Source organism: Taudactylus pleione, unplaced genomic scaffold, assembly GCF_031769625.1.
Source record: "Taudactylus pleione unplaced genomic scaffold, aTauple2 ptg000116l, whole genome shotgun sequence".
Classification (NCBI taxonomy): Eukaryota; Metazoa; Chordata; class Amphibia; order Anura; family Myobatrachidae; genus Taudactylus; species Taudactylus pleione.
The window spans coordinates 2,008,101-2,033,077 of NW_028284518.1; the positions used below are offsets into that span (position 1 = coordinate 2,008,101).

The window sequence follows — 24,977 nt, forward strand, 5'->3', positions numbered from 1 at the left end:
GCCCTATCGTCATCACATAACTGCAGGGAAAGGAACAACACTTGATCAGAAGACCAAGTGGCTTCGCTCGCCCCCCCTGATTACATGTGGAAGTGGTATTTTACTTTGAACAGGTGGATATTTTATATAAGCTGCCTTAGCAAAATGATTCTTTACATCTAAAATACTAATTTGGGAAGGAGCTTCAGATAAATATAGCAGCAAACTTTGGAAATCAAAACGGTCCAATACACCTGCCTCTAAAACACAATATATACTTCCATCCATGTTTTGGGCTGAACGGATGTGTCACCAGTTTATCAATTTACTAGGAAAGACAGGCAATGTCTGTGATGTAGGTAGCTCATAGCAAACTGTGGACAAAATAATTTAACCAATCACTTTCTAAATGACAAACATTTGGGTATCAAAATGTATTTGAAGTATGTGTCTTGTACACTGACATAATGCTACAAAGACTTAAGCAATAACAATATGGTTCTATTAGTGCAACCAAGCTGCTTAGATACAATCTGGATAACAGCCCAAAATCCTTTGCCTGTAGATTGAGTAAGAAAATAAAGTAACTGAGCTGCCTTCAGCTGTCCATCTGCCACACTGTGCTTAGCTGCTTATCTCTCACATCTTCTGTAAGGTCAGCAGGCTGGAGCCTTCTATTCTCAGTAAGCCTGCTACTGTACAGGTCACTACAGAGCATTCACATCAGGACATGTCACCTCTAAAGTCATGATGCCGTTACGCACGGAGTTTGTGCTGGAGTTGCAGCAATTGAATGACTGCTTGTTTCTACATAGGTAAGGGAAATATTAATAATTAATGGCTGCATACAGAGGATTATATCCAGAATATTTTGCACCAAATGCTCAAAATTATTCAGTTAGCTTCAATTAGACATTTTTCCACTTTGCAAAAGTAACATGAAATTCTTTGGCTGTCCTAAAGGTATTAGCGTTTTATTATTACTATTATTAATTCTAACAGACACAAATTTGAAATTGGTTTAAAGTATTTCAACTACAGCTCACCCACAAAATAAATACACATTACACAGTGAAGTGGTTTATATTTTTATATATAAAAATAAAATGTATGTTCAGACTCGTATGCATTATAGCAACATACATTTCACAAATAAAAGGATCAGTTAGGTTTCACAGAAAACTAATGTATCACAAATATTGACCATCTACATCCTGTGTAACTGAACTTCTGAAAACTGACTGCAGGTGTTTTATGGATCAACAATGAGCCCATTTATAATTATGGGGCTTTTCCACCTAGCCCACCCCTTTCCCTACAAAAGTATTTGGTGGGGGTCAGTCCCTAGGGACTCTTACTTGCAGTATCCTGCAGGCTACCATCCCCCACATCCAGGATGTATGCCGATCACCTTTGCTGCCTACGATGAAGGCCAGTAGCTGATTGGACAGTGGCCACAAAGCCAAATAAAGAGGGCAAGTGTTTCTTTAAAGGACCAATAAACCTTCATGAAAATTGTACAAATATACATATATAAAAGTTTATCTTCTCAAACTCTAATTCTACAAATTTGCTGTGCAATGTAGTTTTCAGATTTTCTTCAAAAAGTGTCCAACTGCTCTGTCCTAATTACATTACTGACCGTAAGACGGCTCCACGCCCCTACCACAAGATTATCTCATACCTTCAGATCTGCCAAGTTGCTGAAACCTGTACATGTTAGCAGTAGCATTTATATCAAGTTGAGTTTAAGTTTGTATCTTTAGTGATCAATTCATTGTGAAAAAACCACATGGGGAATATATCATTTATGCTGGCATTCTGGAAATCATGCACTGCACCAGAAACATCAGTCTGCTCTCCTGTGTCCTAGAGGTCATGTCAGAAGACTTTATACACAGAACGATTACAATGTTCTTCAGACAAAACCTTGTTACTGGCAATGTCACAGCTTCCGGTTGCTTGCCCATACAAGTTTGAACTTTGCAGCCTTTTTTTTCTCTTCATCAGCTGTGAAGATAAAATGGATGAATTTCAGTCTAGTTTTACGTAATGGCCTACAAGTAACCACTGATGCTGAGGACATGCATACATAATCCTCTCATGTTATACCAGACCTTCCAGCATTCCTTTCCACCCAGTACAAAATGTTCTCCCAATCACCACAATTCTACTATTGCAGTTACCTTTGTTACAAGACAAAACCACTTCAATTACTCCAGCAGAGTGTTGTGCATCAAATAGGTCATGTAGGACAGTATGCATACATAATAATCATACATTATCAGGAGGCAGAAAGAACTGAATTATAGAACACATCCCATACCAATATGCTGTAGTGGATGAAAGGCCAATAAGTGAATAGGCAGGCTACGTAAAAAGTCTAAGCATACACTATTTTTGGTTACACACATTGTGCTTGAGCAGATTAACAGGTGTGGTGGTAAAAGGTCTGTATACCTGGGTAGAAGTTCCCAATATCCTGAAATTATAACAAATTTGTGCTTAATGTTGGGACCCTGATTTTAGACCCCAGAGACATTATATTATAATTCTCTTTACTCCTGTTCTATTCTGGCAGTGATCACGGGGTATCTGTATGATCTTACCTAAACTAAATACACTCCGGTACATTAAAAGCGGATTGTGATATGTCCCAAATCTAAAAGGTGCCTACACACTTACAGATTATTGTATTTTTTTTACACGATCTGGCCAATTCCGGCGCATCGGAACGACAGATAGTGTAATAAATGCCTAAATCGTGAGTCCCCACTCACGATCCCATGTGCATCCCCGCTGGTCGCACATCGCATCGTCAGATCGCCCGTGCTGTAGGGCAGATCTGCCAATCTGGGACACAAATGCACTGGAAAAAGTCTGGATGCACGATTAACACCAAAGTTGACGGGGAGGAGTTTCAAGGGAAATCGTACACGATGTCGGATCGTGAGCAGATCGGTAAGTGTGTAGGCACCTTTACATTGACCTAGAGTAACCACATTTAAGTGAAGTTACAACTAATGAGATACGAAGAGAATTAAACCGTACGTAGGGATTGACACAATCCTAATTAAAGTACCATACTTATCGCCTCACATTTTACGGTTTTATTTTAACCCTTTATGTACCTCGAGACCAGAGAGATAATTATACTCACACAGTTGGTAACAGGTCCTATATTCATTATACAACTCAATTACTCGATGACAATAACTACTGATACAAAATTAATATGACTGCTATAAACAAAATGGTTATGCATTGAATTCTCCATCGGCACTGTATTGCTCCTGAAGCTTTAAAAACTTACGGTGGTAAACTTGAGTGTATTCCTGGCAGCCATTGCTACAACTTCTATAGTAAGTGGTTTTCATTTATGCCAATTAGACTATTCAGTGTGATCTAATAGGGTTATAGTTTGTTCCTTATACAATATATGGGAGTAAAACAAAAACGTGTATGTAAAACATATTAACCAAAGTAGAGATGTGCGTGGACCCCTGTGTTTGGGTAAAAACCACCCTCAGTGTTTTGGTTCTTTTCCATTTTGGATTTCTTTAAAATGGATAAAAACTGCTAAAATCATGTAATTTGGACCTGTTTATGTACAATCCAAAGCCAGAGATTCAGTTTTTAAATCAGAGTTCCAAACTTACAACAAACCCAAGCCGGGACTCTGTTCTACTTGGAACACCAAAAGTGATCCGAGCCAGGACTCAATTAGACTTGGAACCCTAAAGTTGGGGTGTGTTTGATTTTCAGCAGAACCGAACCGCACATCTCTAATCCAAAGGAATATGTAGCTTTGCATACATGATTGTGTGGTGACAGTGAGAATAGATCAGTCAGGAGGGGGAGCAATAAATGCAGGTATCGCATTCTCAATTAGACTTCTCCCTAAATAAAAAGTAATTATACTCTGATAACTTACTGCATATTAAGTCTATTGTAAAGACTTTCAAATATATTACATACCCCAAGTGTTGTCAGTAAATTGAGCTGCCGGCTTTTTAATGAAACTTTTTTTTCTTGAAACTGAAAGAAATTCATTAGCTGCAAAAAAATAAAAAATGAATAACAAATGTTAAAGAAACATGTTGCTGGAGCTGCACACACTGCATGCTGTACTACTGTGTTTCTTACAGTTACCAAATGAAGCCTCTGTATATGGCATTAATACTGCTATACAGCTGGTACCATGTACAATATGGGTAAGCCTGAGCGAGAACATATTTTTTCTCTCAGTATACTGTGACAAGAACCCAAGTTACAGGAACCCTGCCACATGGAGGATATAAGAAAGGGATACATGGGGCTAAACAGTAGTCACCTGTTGTCCTGTTTTGGCTCTTTCCATACAGCTTGTCCCGGATGAACGCTTTGGCTTTCTTCTGCTGTAAATCTATTGTACTGCAATCTTTCAGGTGCAATACCTTGTAGTTGTTCTTCAGTCTGTGACAAGATAAACATAATGCCATCATCACACTAATATTAGAACAAGTTGAAGAGCCCCTATTGCCTGCAATTTGTCTTCATAAGGAAACAAGTCTTTCAATAGCACAACATTCACATGCCCGGTGGAGGCACACATCCTATCCATGGGGAGTTCACTGGTAGCAGCTGCTGAATGTGTGGATTGAAAGCATAGCACAGTTTGGATTCTCAAGCTCATGCAAGATGGCATCCGTCAGCCAGCCAGTAAAAGAGGATTTTCTAGAACACCGAGGAGAGCAGGGAGGTATTCGGAAGTGAACATGCAGGGCATCCTACTGGGCATCACCTTGTTTGCTACCACTGGCTTTTATGATCATAAGAAGCGGGTCACTTATTTGCCAATTTGCATATAGTAACCAACTCCATCTTCTGGCCAATAGAATGTCACCATACCCCAATCATAAGCTTGCATACATGGGAAATTATCCACTCAAATGCAATACAGGTTCAGTTGAGCACATGCGGTTTAAACAGTGTTGCCCATAGGTTGATTTTTAGGATACAATGAGATGAATGCAGTTAGGATATGAGAACGCTAAACAGGATTTGTTTCACAAATTAGAATTTTCGGTTATGAGGTTTCAGTGATCTCCAACAGCATGGAAATGAACAAAGAAAGAAAGCCATATAGCAATCATTCATGTGCAGATAACCAAAAGTGTCTGCAAGGTCAGACTGTCAGATTAGGTCAGTGACACTCATTTTACCTTATCACTATTCCCTACTGAATATTTCTCCTCTAAGAACACTAGAGAGAAAACCATCTCCTCATCACAGTGAGCACAACCCTAGGACACCATTCACCAGTAATTCTGGTACCTTTTTCGTGGATTAAGCTTCTTTGAATGCTTGTTCTTGACATGATAAGCCTGCTCACCATCACCTGTTAATATAAGTACATTATACATTATTCACCCTTTTAAAGAAGATTTAAAGGCTTTTTTTTTTTTTTTATTTACAGCAACTATCAAGGTTTTGATTTTTTTTTTGAGGCTACAGAAAATAGTAATACTTGTGTTTTACACCTGTATTAAAGTAGCATCAGTTTTGGCAAATGGCAGGGAATCCGTATGGAATCCCGGCTGCCGCATGGCCGGCAGTTCGATACCCGGCAGCGGCAGCCCGACAGATGAGCAGAGCCCGGCAGCGGAAGCCCGGCAGCGGAAGCCCGGCAGCGCTGAAAATCCTGATCGTCCCTAAGGTAAGTATAAACTAACCTAACACCCTAACCCTCCTTAGGGGTGCCTACCCCTAACCTCCCCACCAAGTGCCTAACCCTAATCCCCCCTTCCCTGTTAGCCTAACCCTAAGTCCCCCCCGGGGGTGCCTAACCCTCACTCCCCCTAGTCTAACCCTCCCGGGGGGGTGCCTAACCCTAAGTCCCCCCCCGGGTGCCCTAAACCTAACCCCCCCCCCCCCCCCCGGCTGTCCACTCGTGGTGCCCGTCGTCGGGGAAATGACAGGGGTCTAGATATTTCACCCTCACCGGGATATGACAGTCGGGAAGCCGGCTGCCGGTATTAAGGCAGCCGGTTTACCGATTGTATACCAATGGCAGATGTAAGTGATGCTTCACAGCCATATAAATTGGAAAACTATACCTTATAAGTAACAAGAACCTGTGCACAGAGATGGAGTTTACTAATTTAGGTGGCAGGCAGGCAGCTCTCTCTCTCAGGGTGTCTATCCTCTAATCTTTACCATACAGCAAATAAAATGAGTGAGCGCTCAAGTTCAGGTGTGTGGGTGGACAACTTATACAGTACAATGTAAAAATAAATAAAAGATTTTGTATGTACATGAAATCCATGTCTAAACCACTGACTGCAAACAAATAGTAGCAAGGCATCTGCTAATGTAGCCAATTAGCTTTTTATAAGTATATTTTGTATTTGTAAATATGCAAGGTTATTTGGGGTTTAATCTTTCTTTAGTCCAGCAAGGAGCTTGTCATTCTAGTAGAAACAGTACACAGCACTGGTTGTATTCTATTTATGTTTGTCTTTGTATTAAAGCATCCTTTGGTTTCAAAGTCCTGTGTATTCTAACACAAAGTACTGTGGATTATACACAACGAGAACATAGAAAATATTTGTACCTGCATTAGGTTTGCCTTCAAAATGTTCAGACGTTTGCTCCCTGCACAAAGAACGCACCATAAATATATGACACAAAATAAGAGTCAATGTAACAAACATGGAAAAGCAAACATCCATACACATCTATATAAAATGACAAGTCTTTGTCTTCATCATGTTACCGTGGTTGTGAATTACATACTAGGATTACACTTTATCCTCCTAGTAGAACAGCAAAAGGGGAGATTAAAAAGCGCAACTACTGCATGTAATTATTTAATTTATTCATTTTTAAAAGCCATCTAAAAACCAGATTCTTTTCCAGCCTTATGTATAGAATAAATGTGAATGCAACCTATGAGAAAGAATTACTGGTAGGTTATTTTGCTTTTGACAAAAAATGTATCAGTGTGTGAATTCAGACTAAAGGCCCCCATACACATTGTGATAAAGCGGCCGATCCGACAGATTGGTACGATATGGCTGCTATATCGTACCGTGTATGGGCATATCGGCCAGTGCTTGCACCCGTGGGGGTCGTACATCGCACCCCCAGATCTTACTGCAGGTTCAGTTGATCTGGGGATGCAATGTGCGATCCCATGCAGCGCTATGCGGGTGGGGGAGCCGGCATATCGGGTGGTCGGCCAACCAATTACCCAGTGTGTGGGGACCGCCTGATATGTCGGACGTTGAATCCCCAGTCGCGTGGTGCATATCGCACCGTGTATGGCCGGCTTAATGGCCTAATTCAGAGATGTACACAAACCCGATTGTTTGCGTACATCTCCTATTGTTGGGGGTCCTGCGTGATCGCTCACAGTTCCCCTTAGGCGCAGCGTGACTGACATGCTGTGGCTTTTGGGGGGGTAGAGCGGGAGCGGCACAAGGACCTCACCCGTTTTGGAGGCGCAGAGTCTGCATTGTCGGACGTAGACTTCCTGAACCCAGTTGTCCAGTTCTGACGGTCAGGCTGAGTAAGTTTCAGCTTACACAACCTGGCCAAAGCAGCAAGCATCGCAACCAGACGCTGCACTCTGATCACAAATACATCTATGCAGGAAGCGTCTATTTCCTGCAGACACCTCCTGCTGCATTTGCATGTTAGTTGGACGGTAATGCATAGCTACTTCCCTGTGGCTGTGCAATACCATCCATCTCTGAATCAGGCCCTAAATTCCAATGGTACCCAAGACAGAAGCCTCACACTCTGCAATAATGTAAAGTGCTTTGGTGTCAACTCAATTCAGGGCAATGGCAGTCATGTGCTGTTCTGGAACAGCACATTGCAGCCATCAACATACATTACAAAGTTTTCCTTGAACTCCATAGAGGTGCGCGGGAGAGCTTGTGATGTTAAGAGCCTGCCGTAAAAGGTAAATCTGTGCACAGCCGAACATTGTGGGCCCGATTCAGAGGTGCATGCTATTGCAGCCGTGACTGCATCTTTTGCCGCAGAGCAACTGCATCCTTATGCCAAAGCCCCAGCCAATGGGATTTGTACGGAGACCAGCTGCAGCGCTAATTTGCTACACCATCGTAGATTGCACCAGCCCTGTGGCAAGTGCAATTACTCCTTTTGAACATGCCTGCAGGGGCAGTGCAACTGCATCTTAAGATGCCATTGATGACTGACATCTCACTAGCCACCCCCGTTACCACCAGAACCGCCCACCAAAATTTACCTCTCTGCATCCAAAATTGTTCTGTGCCTCCTGGCGCTAACCATCCGGATACATACACAGTGAGACTCGGACACATACTAAAAACATCGGCCGCTACCATGCGGCATCGACACCGCATTCACCTCCTAACCAGGCCCTGTGTAAGGTCTGTCGGCACAAGAGTCTTTTTAGTAGGTTGGAATTTCCATTAAGATCAATCTTACTAAATAATGTAACTTGCCAGGAATACAGCTATGGTGGGGATCCCCAGTCACTGTATTTCACTGGTTCCAGCTCAGACACAGTGACTCTGGAGCTGCTGTGTCGGATAGAGAGCTGAACACTGCCAAAGTACTGGAAACCTGCTATATACAGTGAATGCTGGGTGCACACTACTACTGGTAATGGAAGTAACTTAGATGAATTAGTTTTTACAGTGGAAAACCCTGATAAAGAGACAGATAATGGACTACTGTTTTATTACATGAAAGATATTAAAGCAGCAACATACTCGTTATACTATTAGTCTTCATTCTAGCACCCTGCAACTGTCACAACCCGTGCAGTTCCTCTTTCCTGCCTGGGGTGTCGCTCTCTGCTCTGGTGCTTCTAGCACACACTCGTCTGTGTATCAGAAGTTTGTTGCATCAGCTGAGTGTGCTGGAAGCACTAGAGCAGAGAGCCACAGGAAAGAGGAACTGCACGGGTTGTGACAGGGTGCAGGTTTCTAGAGCGAACACTATACTATCATGGCAAAAAAGTCCACATAAGCTAAGATCCACGTTGGGAAGCCTTGGTAAAAGGAAGTGTAAGTAAAAGTAAGTGCACTTACTGTTGGTCTGGAAGAGAGGAGACCGTGTGAAGGATATCATCGGATAGCAGTTTTTTTTTCTGAAGCAAAGAGGAGAGACTATTTACTATAAAGTACATGAACCCGGGACTTGGAAGGACATAATGAACTCAGTCTTCATATTTTTGGGTATACACATAATAAGGAACAAAATGACAGCTTATAGAACAAATGTTGTTATCCACTTACAAGGAAACTAAACTCAGAAATTAAACCTTATGTATATAAAGCATGAGCAAAGGTGCACTGTGCTGTGTGAAATCCACTGCGGCTCTGCTAAAACCTAAACTGTGAGCAGTTACTTCCCTCACCTGTACCATACCCCTCACACTACATCTCTGTGCAGAACAGAACTCTGATAAGCAATATTATACATAGGCCTCAATCTATGAACAACACTATGCTGCTTTAGCAATGCAAGAGAGAAGCATACCCTCAGCAAAGCAAACCTGCAACTAAAGAGCATGATGAACACATGTCAGTTACTATAATACATAGCATTTATGTGCTGATGTATTATAATGAAAACAACTAGTAATTTTGTCAACTGCTCATCATTCATTCGGTGTGAAAATTCCCATGACTCTTAACTGTAGAACTAGCTAATACCCCTTTTCCACCTAAATTCCGGGTCTGACCCGGAGTTGGAACAAAGTTCCTATCCGGATCAGACCCGGAATTTTGCTGACGCTGACTCGGGATATTCCCGAGTCAGCGCCGCTCACACCGCAGTCGGGTCTGCATAGACCCAGCTATTGCGGAGTGAAAGTGGACGCTTGGAGATGACGTCATCTCCAAGCGCCACTGAAGCCGGACCAATCGGCCGGCTAGCAGCGCACTCCAGGTCTTCGTGACCCGGAGTGCGCTGTTCCCATAGCAGGGTTTCACGGGCTACGCCCGTGTTAAACCCTGCTAGTTACCTGGGTTGGATTGCCGGGTCACTCGACCCGGCGATCCAACCCTCTGCCCTTTTACACCAGGGAGCTGCCCGGGTTGACCCTTCAAAAACCCGGGTTTTAGCTCCGGTGTAAAAGGGGTATTAGGTACAAACAGTCCTAATTGGAGATGGAGGGGAATCCACTCACTCATCTAAACTAATTGGTAAGGGAAAGGTTTCTTATGGTGCAGGTATATACAGAAAATGAAAGGAAAATACATATACACTGGCCCCGTGAGAAACAAACACATACAAATTGACCCCGCACAGGAAAGAGAACAGATATAGGCCCCACAAAACACAATTGCCCCTGCAGAACAAAAAGTCACACTCAGTGACTGAGCACACAGGGCAGAGCTGGGAGCAGTGTGCAGGCGGACAAGCAACACGGCATGCGCGACCTATGTCATGACGCCGCATCTCCATAGATCATGGCCTGGGTGCACCTGAGCCTCCCAGAAGAGCCCAACACTGCCTGGGCCAGCAGTACAAGTAATGGCAACTCTGACTTCGCTGACCATGCGGCACACTTGACAACTGCTTGCAGTACACTAGTGTGCCACAGCATAGTGGTTGAAAAACTCTGGTCTACAGTGTGTATGATTAAACAACCTTGTAGATTTTATGGAGACACAAGGCCACATATCTATGCTAGTCTCCCTTGCAGTGGCGTAAATTCATCCCAGACACCTGGAGGCAAGTTATAATTTGGTGAACCCCCCCTTCGCATTGTAAGGTAGCATTTTGCATGCAGATACACCCGTAGTCGCACACAGAATATAAGCATGCCACATATTTTAATCAACAGAAGCTGCTTTTCTGTCCTATTCGCATTGCTGTGCTAATAAGACCCATTTGAAGGGAAATATTTGCACGAAAAGAAGCTCGCCGCTCGCATGTTATGTGTAACAAGACTTGTAGCACACGGTGCATAGATGTATGGAGTGGGACATGGAGTTGTGGCTAAGGGGGTGTGCCGGCACTGCTACACAGGTCTGAGGCTAGTTCTGATAATTTGGGGGGGCTATGGGGGTGAGGGTGATATATTTAAAGAGCATATATTTTATCACTCTGTCATGTTAAATAATTTAACATGGCAGAGTGATAACAAGAGATATGGTAAGAACTTACCTTTGTTATCTCTGTTTCTACGAAGTCCATAGGGTCCACAGGGTTGACCTTGGGGTATAGCTGGATCTGGATCCACGGGCACCACGCAGTTAAAGCTTTGCTGCTCCCAGGATGCACTTGGGTCCGTCCTCCTCTATACCCCGCCCCGGCCACAGGCACCTCAGTTGGTAAGCAGCTAAGGCCGGAGGAGGAGACTAAACAGAGAGAAGGAAGACTGGAACACACAAGAAACCATACTCACAGAAATGGGAGACGGAAAACCGGTGACCAGCCACACAGCCCATTTGAAGCCAGGTGCGTCAGGGCGGGCGCCCTGTGGACCCTATGGACTTCGTAGAAACAGAGATAACAAAGGTAAGTTCTTACCATATCTCTTGTTTTCTACTTCAGGGTCCATAGGGGGTCCACAGGGTTGACCTTGGGGATGTCCCAAAGCAGTTCAACTAAGGGCGGGGACGCTCCTGTGCTGAAAGGAGTACCCGGCGCCCAAAGGATGCATCCTGAGAGGCGAAGGTGTCAAACGCATAAAACCTCAAAAACGTCCGAATTGAAGACCAAGTAGCCGCCTTACACAGCTGAACAGCGGAGGCGCCACGTCTAGCAGCCCAAGAGGGACCCACAGAACGAGTGGAATGAGCCTTAACAGAGGCTGGCACAGGTAAACCCTCCTGCGCATAAGCCTCACAAATAACTGAACGAAGCCAACGGGCTATCGTTTGCTTGTTGGCAGGCCAACCCCTCTTGTGAAAACCAAAGAGGACAAACAAAGAATCCGACTTCCTAACCGAAGCAGTCCGGTCCACATAGATTCTAAGTGCCCGGACCACATCCAAGGAAGCCTCACCAGCCGAAAGATCAGGTGACTGAAAAGCTGGCACAACAAGTTCCTGATTAATGTGGAACTTTGAAACCACTTTGGGCAAAAACTCAGGACGCGTGCGGAGCACTGCCCTGTCCTAGTGAAAAATCAGAAAAGGAGGGCGACAGGAAAGCGCCCCCAATTCTGAAACCCTCCTGGCCGAAGCAATTGCCAGGAGAAAAATGGTCTTAAACGTCAGCCACTTGAGCTCCACCGACTCAAGCGGCTCAAAAGGAGGACCCTGCAAGACCCTCAGTACCACCGTCAAGTCCCACGGAGCCACCGGAGGCACGAAGGGAGGCTGGATCCTGAGAACACCTTGGAAAAAGGTGTAAACATCTGGCAGTGTAGCAATCCGTCGCTGAAACCACACGGACAAAGCAGACACATGAACCTTCAGAGAGGCCAGGCGTAAGCCGAGGTCCAAACCCGATTGAAGAAATTCCAAGATTCTGGAAACCCTGAACACCTGCGGATCATAGTTTCTGGATTCACACCACTGAAAATAAGTGCGCCACACCCTGTGGTAAATCCGCGCGGAGGCAGGCTTGCGTGCCCTAAGCATGGTACCAATCACTGAACTGGAGAAACCCCTAGACCTCAAGACGGCTGTCTCAAGAGCCACGCCGTCAAAGACAGCCGACCCAGATCCGGGTAAAGGCAGGGCCCCTGAGACAACAGGTCCCGACGCTGAGGAAGAAGGTACGGAGCGTCGATGGAGAGGCACCTCAGATCGGAGTACCAAGGACGTCTGGGCCACGCCGGAGCCACCAACACGAGCGTGCCGCCGTCCTGCTTGAATTTCCGCAGAACCCGAGGAAGTAAGGATATCGGAGGAAACAGATACGCCAGGTGAAACGTCCATTTCACCGACAGAGCGTCTACCAGACAGGCGCCTGCGTCTCTTGTCCTTGACCCGTAAACGGGCAACTTGTGATTGTGACGGGAGGCCATCAAGTCCAGCTCCGGCAGCCCCCACCTGTCCACGAGTAGCTGAAACACCTCTGGGTGAAGCGACCATTCCCCGGGATGCACATCGTGACGGCTGAGGAAGTCCGCCTCCCAATTGAGGACTCCGGGAATGAAGACTGCCGAGATCGCTGGAACGTGACACTCCGCCCAAGCAAGAATGCGAGACACCTCCGACATTGCTGCCCGACTGCGAGTTCCCCCTTGGTGGTTGATGTACGCCACCGTGGTGGCGTTGTCGGACTGCACCTGAACCGCCCTTCCGTGAAGAGCGGGGCCGGACGACTGCAGGGCCCTGTACACAGCCCGCAGTTCCAGGATGTTGATGGGGAGAAGTGCTTCTTCCGCGGACCAACGACCCTGAAGCGATAATGAGCCGGTCACTGCCCCCCAACCCCGAAGACTGGCATCCGTCGTGAGCAGGACCCAGTCCGGGATCCAAAAGGGGCGCCCCTCGACCAGATGCACCGTCTGAAGCCACCAAGCCAAAGACTGCCGAACCTCCGCGGACAACACCAGCATCTGAGAGCGGATCCGGTGAGGTAACCCGTTCCATTCCGATAGAATCAGCCCCTGCAGGGGCCGGGAATGGAACTGGGCAAATTCCACCATGTCGAATGTCGACACCATGGACCCCAGAACTCTCATAGCTGAATGGACCGACAGGCGGCAACTGCTCAGGCAACTGTGTATCCGCAGCTGCAGGGAGGAGACCTTCTCTGGAGTCAGGAAAATCCGCTGCTGACGAGAATCCAGCAGGGCTCCCAAATGAACCATCCGCTGTGATGGAATCAGGGAGGACTTCTTCCAGTTTATCAACCACCCGTGTGCTTGAAGACAAGCAATGGTCAGGTGGAGATGTCGAAGAAGCACCTCCGGGGAGCTCGCCAGCAGCAGAAGATCGTCCAGGTACGGCAACAGACGTAGACCCTGACCCCGAAGGTGGGCAGCCATAACCGCCATCACCTTGGTGAACACCCTCGGAGCCGTGGAAAGGCCAAAAGGCAACACCCGAAATTGGTAGTGATGGTTCAGGATAGCAAACCTCAGATACCGCTGATGTGCCGGTGCTATGGGCACATGGAGATAGGCGTCCTGGATATCGAGGGAGACCATATAATCCCCGGGTTCCATCGCCAGAATGAACCTGGGAACTCTGAGGTATCTGTTCAGAGACTTCAAATTCAGGATAGGGCGATGAGAACCATTGGGTTTCTGTACCAGAAACAGAGTAGAATAGTACCCCGTCCCGCGCTGAGACTGCGGAACGGGAACAATGACCCCTGCTTGTAGCAAGGATTCTATAGCTACCTGAATCTGACCAGCTTTGGTCTTGTCCAGAGAAGGACTCGTACAAAAAAACTGGTGGGGCGGCCTGAACCGAAAAGACAGGGCGTACCCCTGAGAGACTACTTCTCGAACCCAGGCATCCGTGGTGGTATTGTGCCAACACTGGGCGAATTGGAGAAGTCGGCCTCCCACTCTGGGGTCCCCCAGAGAGAGGCCCGTCCCATCAGGCAGCAGGCTTATCCTCCTGCTTGGAAGAAGGGCGCCGAGCACTCCATGCCTGCTTCTTGGGCTTGGGTGCGGCCTTGGTCGCCGAATGTCTCGGGAAGGACTGGCCCTTGGCCTTACCCTGAACCCGAAAGGACCGAAAGGCAGAGCTCCTCACTTTAGCCGGCGCAGAGGCCGAAGGGAGAAAAGCCGACTTGGACTTAACCAAGGTATCCACTATTCTGTCCAAATCCGGACCAAATAGTAAATCACCATTAAAAGGCAAGGCCTCCAGACCCTTTTTTGAATCTGCATCAGCCCTCCAGGACCTCAGCCACAGGGAGCGCCGAGCAGATACCGCTGCAGCCGACACCCTAGAAGTGAGCAGGCTGGCATCCAAAGACGCTTCCCCAATATAGGAAGCTGCATCCCGCATCTGTCCCACTAACGCTCTCTGGATATCCGGAGCCTCATCAGGAAAGGTATCCTCCAAGGCATTGGCCCATGCCTCAATGGCTTTAGCCACCCAGGAGATAGCCATGGACGGGCGAGCCACCGCCCCGGAAAGAGAATAAATGGACTTTAAACAAGTCTCCACCTTCCTGTCCGTGGGATCCTTCAAAGAGGAGATAGACGGCAATGGCAACGTCGCGCTTTTGATCAAGCGGGTAACGTGGGAATCCACCGCCGGCGGAGTTTCCCATTTCCTGCAATGAGCTTCAGGAAAAGGATAGTTCGCCGCCAACCTCTTCTGTGGATGGAACCTCTTACTAGGTAATTGCCAGGCCGCCGCCATATGATCCGATAATTGATCAGACAGGGGGAACACAGTTGAGGTCACCTTGGCCTTTTTAAAATTAGGAAACTTCGACCTAGGAGCCGGCGCATCATCCTCAACATGTAGGATAGCCCGCACCGCCTTAACTAAGGCTGGAACATTAATGGAGGACTTAGCTTCCACCTCCTGCCCCATGACATCAGAGTCAGAGTCCTCATGGATTTCTCCATCATCTGAGGACACTTCCGAGTCCGACAACTGCGCAGCTAGTGAACTCACAACCGGACGTTTAGACACCCTTGGTGGCACATCACCTTGCAACATAGACTGAAACGCCGAGGATGAAGCCGCCAGACTCTGTACGGAGCTGGATAGAACATCCACCCAAGGCGGAGGAGCCGTCGGAGCAACACTCTGCAAAGGCACTACAGACTGACACGTCCCTGGGGAAGACTGCACATACACAGGCAGTCCCGAGTAAGGACCCACAGTCTGGGCCCCGGGGGAAGACCGCAACATTTGTGGAACCCTCGGGGAATGGGGGATGGTGGGCTGCGGTAACGCCCTAGAAGGGACCGCTGATGGGACCGATAACCGGTCCGCAATAGACGCCAGCACCTGTGAAAACATCGCCCAAGGAGGGTGCTGTGATACAGGGGGGTTGGAGGGGCCCGGTACCAGCTGGCACCGCCCGCACAGACCATCCTGAGATAAGTCCTCCCCATCAACTCCAGCAGCACAGCGTCTGCAGGAAAATAGCACAGGAGCCACAGAGCGCTCAGTCTCCTCATCCGACATGATACCGTAGATACACAAGAAATAGGTATCACCAGAGGAATTACGGTTTTAACACCCGCGCACTCACCAGTATGCGAAACAACAGCCCAGATATGGTACTGTGTAGCACACAACAGTATGTGACTGACCCCACAAATACGTGTTTTATATATGTGAGGGTCTCAGAAAAACGCCCTTCCCCCACACACCTGCCGGGCCGTAGGAGAAGGAAAGGGATAGTTATAAGCTGACAGTAAGGAGAATAAGTCACAGACAGGCAGCACTAGCAATAGTCACATACAATGCAGAAAAGTTATACTCACTGCACCTTCCGCTACAATCAACCGCCCAGATTCAGTGTCTGGGAGGGCTATAGCGCTGTGTACACTGTCCTTTAGCAGGGGAGAGGTACACAGGGGGACCGGTCCACTTGATACCGCCTGGGAGTCTGCGATGTGCCAGTAAAGATGGCCGCCGGAGACCTCAGAGGAGGAGTGGCCGAGAGATAAGAGCAGCTCAGCGACGCCAGACTGCTTGTTGAAAGGCGCGCTGAGCTGAGGGGAGGAGCCGCTAGACAGGGAAGGCTGCCTCCCCTGGCTAGCAATTAACCCCCGGGTTGCCGGTCCCGCTACCAGCCTGATACCCTGGTGGTCTAGCGGACACGCGGGGTATTCCTCAATTGAGGGGGAGCCCGCCGCCGCCGCTAGCGCCTCCGGTCTGTCCCCAGAGACCGGAGGCTCCTGACTGCATTGAAGTATCCGCGGGCCGCCGCACGCGGCGACCCGCGGCTTACCTGATCCCCGTCGCGTCCGGCAGCAGTCAAGGGAGTCCCCAGAGCTCGGCTAGTACAGGCTCTGGGGTCCCGCCGCGATCCCCAGAGCTGTACTGGCGTCGCGGCGCCAGCGGGGAGAAGGAGCGGCAGCGTGGACGTCCTAAAGGACAGTCTGATGCTGCCGCTCTAAAAGTGTAAAAAAAGAAGAAAAAAATAAAAAATTTCTCTTTTAAAATAAAGCTTAGGGGCTGCTCCTGCAGCCCCACTGCGACAGGGTGACCCGACTCCGGCCGGGCACCAACTAAAACTGAGGTGCCTGTGGCCGGAAGGGGGTATAGAGGAGGACGGACCCAAGTGCATCCTGGGAGCAGCAAAGCTTTAACTGCGTGGTGCCCGTGGATCCAGATCCAGCTATACCCCAAGGTCAACCCTGTGGACCCCCTATGGACCCTGAAGTAGAAAAAATACATGCTCTTTAAATATAATCACATCCCTTCCTCCTACCCCCAGCACCGACTCCACCCCACCCTCATAGGGCTTGGCTTGCACTTACTATAATGTTTTTTTACTGCCAGTACTTATCTGCTGGGCTGGCTCTGGCTCCTCTCCCGACCACTCTCCCCAAAATGACAGCCGCCGCGGCCGCACTGGTTCCCGTCCACAGTGAGGTCCACTGCCCAAAGGGACTGACAGCCGCCATGCAGTCTCCAAGTCCTGGCCGCACTGTCTCCGAGTCCCAGCTCCTCAGTCTGGCAGGCTCAGGGTTGCGGCGGTCACATGCTACGCGACGTCCGCAACCAGAGAACACAGAGTCCAGCAGGTCATGGAGGAGAAGCTCCGCTGATGCTGATCGGTGCTCAGCAGCTCCTCTGTTTCAGCAGCAGGTAGTACACATGGAATGGCCGGGTGACAATGGAGAAGGTGCCCCCTTCAGGGCTGGTCCCCGGCGGCAACTGACTCCATTGTCTCCGGCAGTTCCTCCACTGCTTCCTTGGCCCTTTTGATACCAGTAATTACCAGCTGCTCTGTGGCATTCCTGTCAGGTGATTTGGAACAGTGACCTTGTACTGCATACCAAATGGATCACAACTCCAGTGAATCACTTGTAAAATAAACCTTGCTAACTTTGGTCTCTATTCTTTTCCACCCTGTCCAAAGAGACAATAGATAGGCAACGCGGAGTCCAGGCAAATAAGCTTCATTTTCTCCTCCTCTGATCCTGCCATTATCTTTCAGTTTCATAGACTGAAATTCTTATGGAGCATACACACTAGACGATATGCTCCCTGAGCGATATCGTCTAGTGTGTCCCCCGGCAGGGTGTGCTCAATGTCGTTCATGACACTGAGCACACCCGCCGAACAATATCATTAACGATATCATTCAGCGCCAGGCTCTCTCCCCCATTCCCCAACATGCAGTAACCTGACAATATAGTCAGGTTGTCCTGCATGTTTGCCCGGCGAACGATAAAGACAAACGACCTGCGGGAACGCGCATCGTACGTCGTTCATCATTTAGGTAAAAAAATGGACAATAAAGTGAACGACTGAACGATAACGATATTGTTATCGTTCAGTCGTCCACTTTAATCGCCCAGTGTGTAGGCACCATTTGTATTTCATCTCCACCTAACCTCCCACCAACTAAATTCATCTTTCTTTTTATTTAATACCAGTTATTTATATAGCACACACATTCATATGCAGCATTTTACAGAGAATATTTGTCCATTCACATCAGTCCCTGCCCTAGTGGAGCTTACAATCTGTATTCCCTATAACATGTACACACACGCATACATACCAGGGTTAATTTTTGTCAGGAGCCAATTAAACTACCAATATATGTTTGGATTGTGGGAGAAAATCGTAGCACCCGGAGAAAACCCACAAAAGCACTGGGAGAATATACAAACTCCACACAGTTAGGGCCTAGGTGGGAATCGAACCCAGGACCTCAGTATTGTGAGGCAGTAATGCTATCACGCTACCTTTTCCTTATCTTCTACAGATCCTGCTCTTATAATCTACATTACAGTTTACATAATCACAATAAATGGTAATTCACATGTCTGCTGTGCAGAAGTTACTTTGCATTTTAGTCTCTTAAGTTACTCAAGTCCACTGTACATGTAACATACAATTATATAATGCCCCATATATTACCTAAAACTTATTTCTTTCTCTGTAGGAACAGCAAATAAATAGGATATGCTTAAACATTAATGCTGTAACACACCTTTTGATCCTTAAACAGCTCTATCTTGCGCTTCCTCTTCTCCTTCAGTAAGGCCTTCTCTCTGTTATAGAAAGGTCAGACTTAGAACAGAAAATAATACAGTCTTTGGCACTTTGCTTAACATTATCCTAGTGGTCTTAGCAGACCACTTCCACATAATTTGATTTATTCATAATCAAAGCATTAAAAAAAAAAAATAAAGTACAGCTCCTTATCCAAGTGGCAAAAATAAAACAAAAAACTGAAGGCTTTAAATTCCCAAATAGATCAAACCTGCAAACCTTTAAGAGAGTACACTCATTTGATATCTCTGAATCCATTTGAACTGGGTGAATAAACTAAAAGGGGAAGAGACAGATCACGCTGGCATTCTAAAAACCAAGACCAGGAAAGTGGTTCTCCACCCCAACACGTCATAATGTGAGGATTTCTGTCTGTGGAAGCAATTGAGATGATAAACTGGCCAAGAAACACAGAGTAACTCACCAGTGCATGATTAATAAATACAGAACATGACCTGTTGGTGGTACTTGAGGTCTGGAGTTTAGAACCACTGATCTATCACACCATTGTATTATTGCTGTTTAATAACTACAGGGGAAGGTGTGAATGGTGAATTCCTAAAATATCAAGAATTATTGCTGTTTAAGCGCTGCAGGGGGAGGGGTGAATGGTGAATTCCTAAAATATCAAGCAAAAGTTACAACCACCCATTTCATGCTATTTTGTAACTGGCTGTCCTAAGCAGTAAGGAAAGGGGCTGTGCCACCACTGTAGAGATTTTGGTCAAAAAAATTACTTTGTTGGAAACGAGAGAAATAGCAACGCACATTAAGAATTGAGAAAATAGAACTCACACAGAACTGAAAACAAATCTATCAGAAAATCTGAGCTGAGTTTATTTTGTGTGTTAATATATTTTAGTAAAACAAGCATCAAAACACTGCCTATAACTGGGGCCCCCAGCCACTCTGCCTAAAGGCCCCCATAGACATACCGACACATTGCCGGTTCCTGTGTTGAAATTGGAAATGCCGACCGGTGGCCATCGATGTTCCACGATCCGTCAGAGGATCAGTGAAATTATATTTGTTAAAATCTCACAGATTTGCAAATCACGATCATATTTTGATCGTTATCTGCAAATCAGTGAAATCCAACATGTTGGATTTCACCGATCCAGGGAAACCGGGTGGCAGGATCGCAGGAACTCGGCAATGTGTCGCTAGTGTATGGGCCTTTAAGATATAATGCAAATAGTTGCTGGTGCATGCCATACCATTTGCTGAAGAACAGATGACTTATGAAACCTTCAGTGCATCACAGAAGGAATATGGTGACAGACAGCGTTCCCGCTAGGCTGTTTTAGTGGGGCGCCACTCCCTGCCCAATTTCTAAAGCACCCTGTCCTCCAGCGCGGCGCCCCACTGAAACAACCTGCATGTGCCGTCCCATCCTGCGGGTAGGGAAAACTGCGGTGTAACGGTCACTGCCGGTGAACGGATGCCGGGCACATGCGGCCCAGCATCCATTCACACTGACAGCAGCGCTTGAGGGCAGCTCAGCATGTCCGTAAGTGCCAGGCACAGCACGAAGGGTTACGAAAAGGGGACGCGTCTAAAGAGATGCCTTCTTTTCGGGCGCATGCGCACCGAAGACACGCGCAGATGTGCCCTTTCTCTAGGTCCGGCACCGGGCCTAGAGTGAACACTAGACAGTGGTTATACAAACTACAAGTCTACCTATGTTGTAAGGGTGATAGAACTCATCGCAGGTACATGCAACAATATCAGACTAATAATCTGTACTGAAATAATGGAGTTGTGTAAACTATTGTTAACTGGCTCATATAAATGACAGAAGCTATGTAGAAGCTTCTTGTATGGCAGGGATGGGAAACCTCAGGCCCGGGGGCCGTATAAGGCCCGCGGGATCATTTGGTCTGGCCCTCTGAGCTTTTTTCTGCTAACCTCATCTGGCTAGCAGTGTGCCTAGAATGGCACCCTGCAGCCAGAATCCCCAGGCAGCACTGCTGCATAGTGTCCCTAGGATGCTTCAGACGGTCACACCGCTGCCCTTACAGCTCCCCGAAGCATCATCAGGATGCTCCGAACATTGCTGTAATGACAGTCGATTGTGTCCCCGCCCCCGTGTGACACCACATGGAGGGGGCGTAGCCTGCACCAGGCACGCAACTAATGACCTTCGGCAGAAAAAAGGTTTCCCTCCCCTGATGTATGGTAACCACTCTGCCCCCACTCCCCAAATTAGTGCCAGAACAATGCTGATACAGACAGTTCTAGTGATGTGCTAAGGAATGGTTTTAATCCCTGGTCATCTGGCCTGTATTAGATAGCATTCATAATAACACAGCGTAACAGAATGGGCAACTTTCCCATTTTAACTCTCTCGAATATTCGATACATATAAAACCTGCAAACCTTTAATAGTGTGCACACATTTGACATCTCTGTATCCATTAGAACTGGGTGAATAAACTTAAAGGGGAAGAGACAGATCATGCGGGCATTGCCAAGACCAGGAAAGTGCCGCATTGTTAACTGAAAATACGCTATGCGGATCTCCACCCCTTGTATGCGGCTCAAAGAGTCAGAGCAGAGGGGATACGGGCAATATCCAGGCAAAGTTGAGGCCGATGCTTAGAATGCAAATGCCGGAATCCCGACACCTGTCAGAACCCCAGCGTCGGCATCCCGACCTCCGGCATCCCTAAGGTAAGTAGGGGGCTTAGGGGGAGGGTTAACATTAGGCACTAGAGAGATAGTTAGTCACTAAGGGGGGAGGGTTAGGTTTAGGCACCAGGGAGGGTTAGGATACCTACTCTAACCCTGTGGGGGTTCCGGCTGCGGTATCCCGTACCCAGCGCGGGCAGAGAACACCACAGAGCAGTGTATGCAATTACCTAACCTCCAACATAACCTGTTCCATTAGGTACAAAATACTCTGCTCCTGGACTTCCCACCTAATGTATGATTGCAGTCACCTGTGTTGAACTAGGTAATAAATGAGAATGGTGTTTCACCATAGGTGGCTGCAATGATAAATTAAGAGGGAAGTCCAGGAGCAGAGCATTTTGTACCTAACGAAACGGGTCATGCTGGAGGGTCTGCAATTAAGGGGTTAAACATCAGAGTAGCAGTCACATGATCGCAGAGAACAGTCACGCGGGCAGGTAATAATAACGGAAAGAGAGCGGGCGCAGCCATGTGCATCATCCTCTTGAGGTGCTGGGAGCCGGGTGGCGGCACAAGGCGCTGCTGTGTTATACATGTCACCTGCTGGCCGCCTCCCGCCTCATACGGGCATTCTCCTCCGCGCCGACCCTTGCGCTTTGGAACGTCACCTCCTCGGGCGCATCATCGTCCTCGCTCTCCAGCTCGTGCTCGGGAGTCATGGTGCTGCGGTGCTCGGAGACAGAGACCAGAGAGGACACGGCCAGCTGTGTGCAGGAAGCGGAAGAGTTTGTCTGCAATACATGCACATGTCCTGTGTCCTGTATGACTGGCAGGTAGCCGGCCAGCACACAGCGACCCCTAACGGCTAGGAAGATCGCAAGTTTTTAGTGATAATGGCCCGGGGCAGATGTGTGAACTGAAACTCTGAGCGAGTGGTAAACTACCAACCAATCAGCTCCTAATGGTGCATACACATGTTGCGATCTGTCAGCGATGCAATATCACTGACAGATCGTTATTCACCCTCCCTGGTATGCTGGATGATCAATATCGATCATCCAGCACACCAACTACTTACCGACTACTATAGCAACCTGTGATCTATCGCGGGCCCCTATAGTAAGTAACTTGCTCGATATCGAGCAAGTTGACCGGCATGCACGGCTGGTGGACGATATTGCTATCGTCCATACGTGGTCGCGCATCGCTGGTCGAAGGTTAATTCATACCTACCTACCCTCCCGATTTGGTCGGGAGCCTCCCGAAAATCAGGTGTCGCTTCCAGCCTCCTGGGAAGGCAGGCAAGTCTCACGCAAGCTGCCGACCCCTCCTGTCCCATCCTGCGATCAGTGAGAATCCCCAGGAAGCGGGGGGGGGCAGTGACGCGATTCATGCCGAATTGCATCATTTTGGCTCCGCCCTCTGCTTCACAATGCCGGGATTATCGACATTGTGTAGCGGGGGCGGGGCCAAAATGGCACAAGTGTGTGGCCATGCCCCCCCCCAATTTTGCCAATCTGGCCGCCCTCCTCCCGGAAGGGGCAGCCAGAATGTCGGCATGGCTGGGTTAATTTGGTAGGGACCATTTAAAAGAACGATTTGAAAGATTTAAAAGAACGATTTAAAACAATGACTATCGATACCGTTGTTGTTCAAATCTTCCTTTTAAATCGCTATGTGTGTATGCACCATAACTGTCATTTTTCAAACACGGTGTGTAACATGACAGTTGGGGGCTGAGAGGCTGGTCTTTTATCACTCTCTAATTAATCACTTTTCAGAGCTTCATACATTTGTCCCTATGTGTTTTTAGGGGGTCTATTCATTATGTTAATTATCAGGGTACGAACGGACCCTGATAATTAACATACTAATTGAACGCCAGCGCCAGAGCAATTTGTCATTGCTCCGGTGCAGAAACAGCTGATATGAAAATCAGCTGTCTCCCCAAAGCACTTAACTGCTCTTTCACATATGCGCACAAAAACCCCGGCGTCCAGATGACATTGGCGAATGCTCCCGCAGTCAAGCTCTGAAAATATTGTATTTTCGGAGCTTGATGAATTCTGGACAGCGGGCCATACCGCAACAGAAAGATAAGCAGGAGATCTCTTGCATTGCCTTTTTGATGAATGGCCCGGACACCTAGGGGTATATTTACTAAAGTGCGGGTTTTTAGAAGTGGAGATGTTGCCCATAGCAACCAATCAAATTTTAGCTAATCTAGAAGGTGCTAAATAAATAAGTGTAATCTGATTGGTTTCTATGGGCAACATCTCCACTTCTCAAAACTTGCAGTTTAGTAAATATACCCCTTAATTTCTACAATTGTAGGTGAAAATGTTCTAATTCACCTGCTTTTGTAGAAAGTATGTGACGATGAATAGGCCCATAGGAGAGAAATGTTCCTCTCATTCTCCTGATATAAGTCTATTGTTATAAAATTGGAGCCTGCTATACATTAGGCCATCACTCACGTTTTTGTGATGACATAATCGCGACTGCATACCTCCGAATTTTAGTAATATTATCAGACATGCGCGCGCCTTAGGCAGGCACGTCCAAATAGGGGGCATGGCCTTGCGATGAAGGGGCGTGGCATCGTGACACGCCCTCATTTATCACTCCGTAGATGAGTCCAGCATCCACAGAGAAAAGCATTTCAGCGAGATTGTAAAAGCACCACCTATAAGCGCACGTTAAAGTAAGCGTGTACTGCTACATCTGAGTGGGTGCGTCAGAAAATCGATTTACATTCCAATATAAATGAGCCAGAAAGCAGTTAGTGTGTTTTCATCAACAAGCAGATCTTACTAATACTTTTCAGAAAATACATGTAGCCATAGGGATCATTGTACCTTATACCCATGGCAGGGAAATGATACTAATGATCCCATTTGAATGTATATATTTCTATATATAAAAGAAGTAAGGTGCAATCAGAGAGCTTACTAGACTCTTCAGGGAGATTGCTGCAATTTCAGGGAGTCTCCCTGACAATGAGGGAGAGTTGGCAAGTATTCCACACATGTGCTGTACAGAGACGGAAATGAGGGCTGGGAACTAGGGGGCAGGGCCGAAACTAAGATTTCTGTCACCCGGGGCAAGGCAGTAAATTTGCGCCCCCTCCCTTCCCGTACCTGGATTTTTTCCTTGCTCCTCCATAAGGAAGTGCACTAGTCGGACGTCACTGGTATAGTGACGTATGGTGTGTGACTTTACTGTATAGTGACTTATGGTGTGTGTCTTAATTAT

At 47.2% G+C, this 24,977-nt stretch overlaps 1 protein-coding gene across 1 annotated transcript; it reads right to left on the reverse strand.

The window, feature by feature from the left end:
* Nucleotides 1–1,054: 1,054 nt before the first annotated feature.
* NOL7 (nucleolar protein 7) lies at nt 1,055–22,539 on the reverse strand. Its single transcript, XM_088471640.1, has 8 exons — nt 22,323–22,539; nt 19,027–19,087; nt 9,051–9,109; nt 6,575–6,615; nt 5,296–5,359; nt 4,313–4,434; nt 3,958–4,035; nt 1,055–1,989 (listed from the first exon to the last, which is right to left on the reverse strand). Exons 1-8 carry the CDS (start codon nt 22,439–22,441, stop codon nt 1,925–1,927), a joined length of 609 nt encoding a protein of 202 aa, XP_088327766.1. The 5' UTR covers nt 22,442–22,539; the 3' UTR covers nt 1,055–1,924.
* Between the last annotated feature and the right edge of the window lie 2,438 nt (nt 22,540–24,977).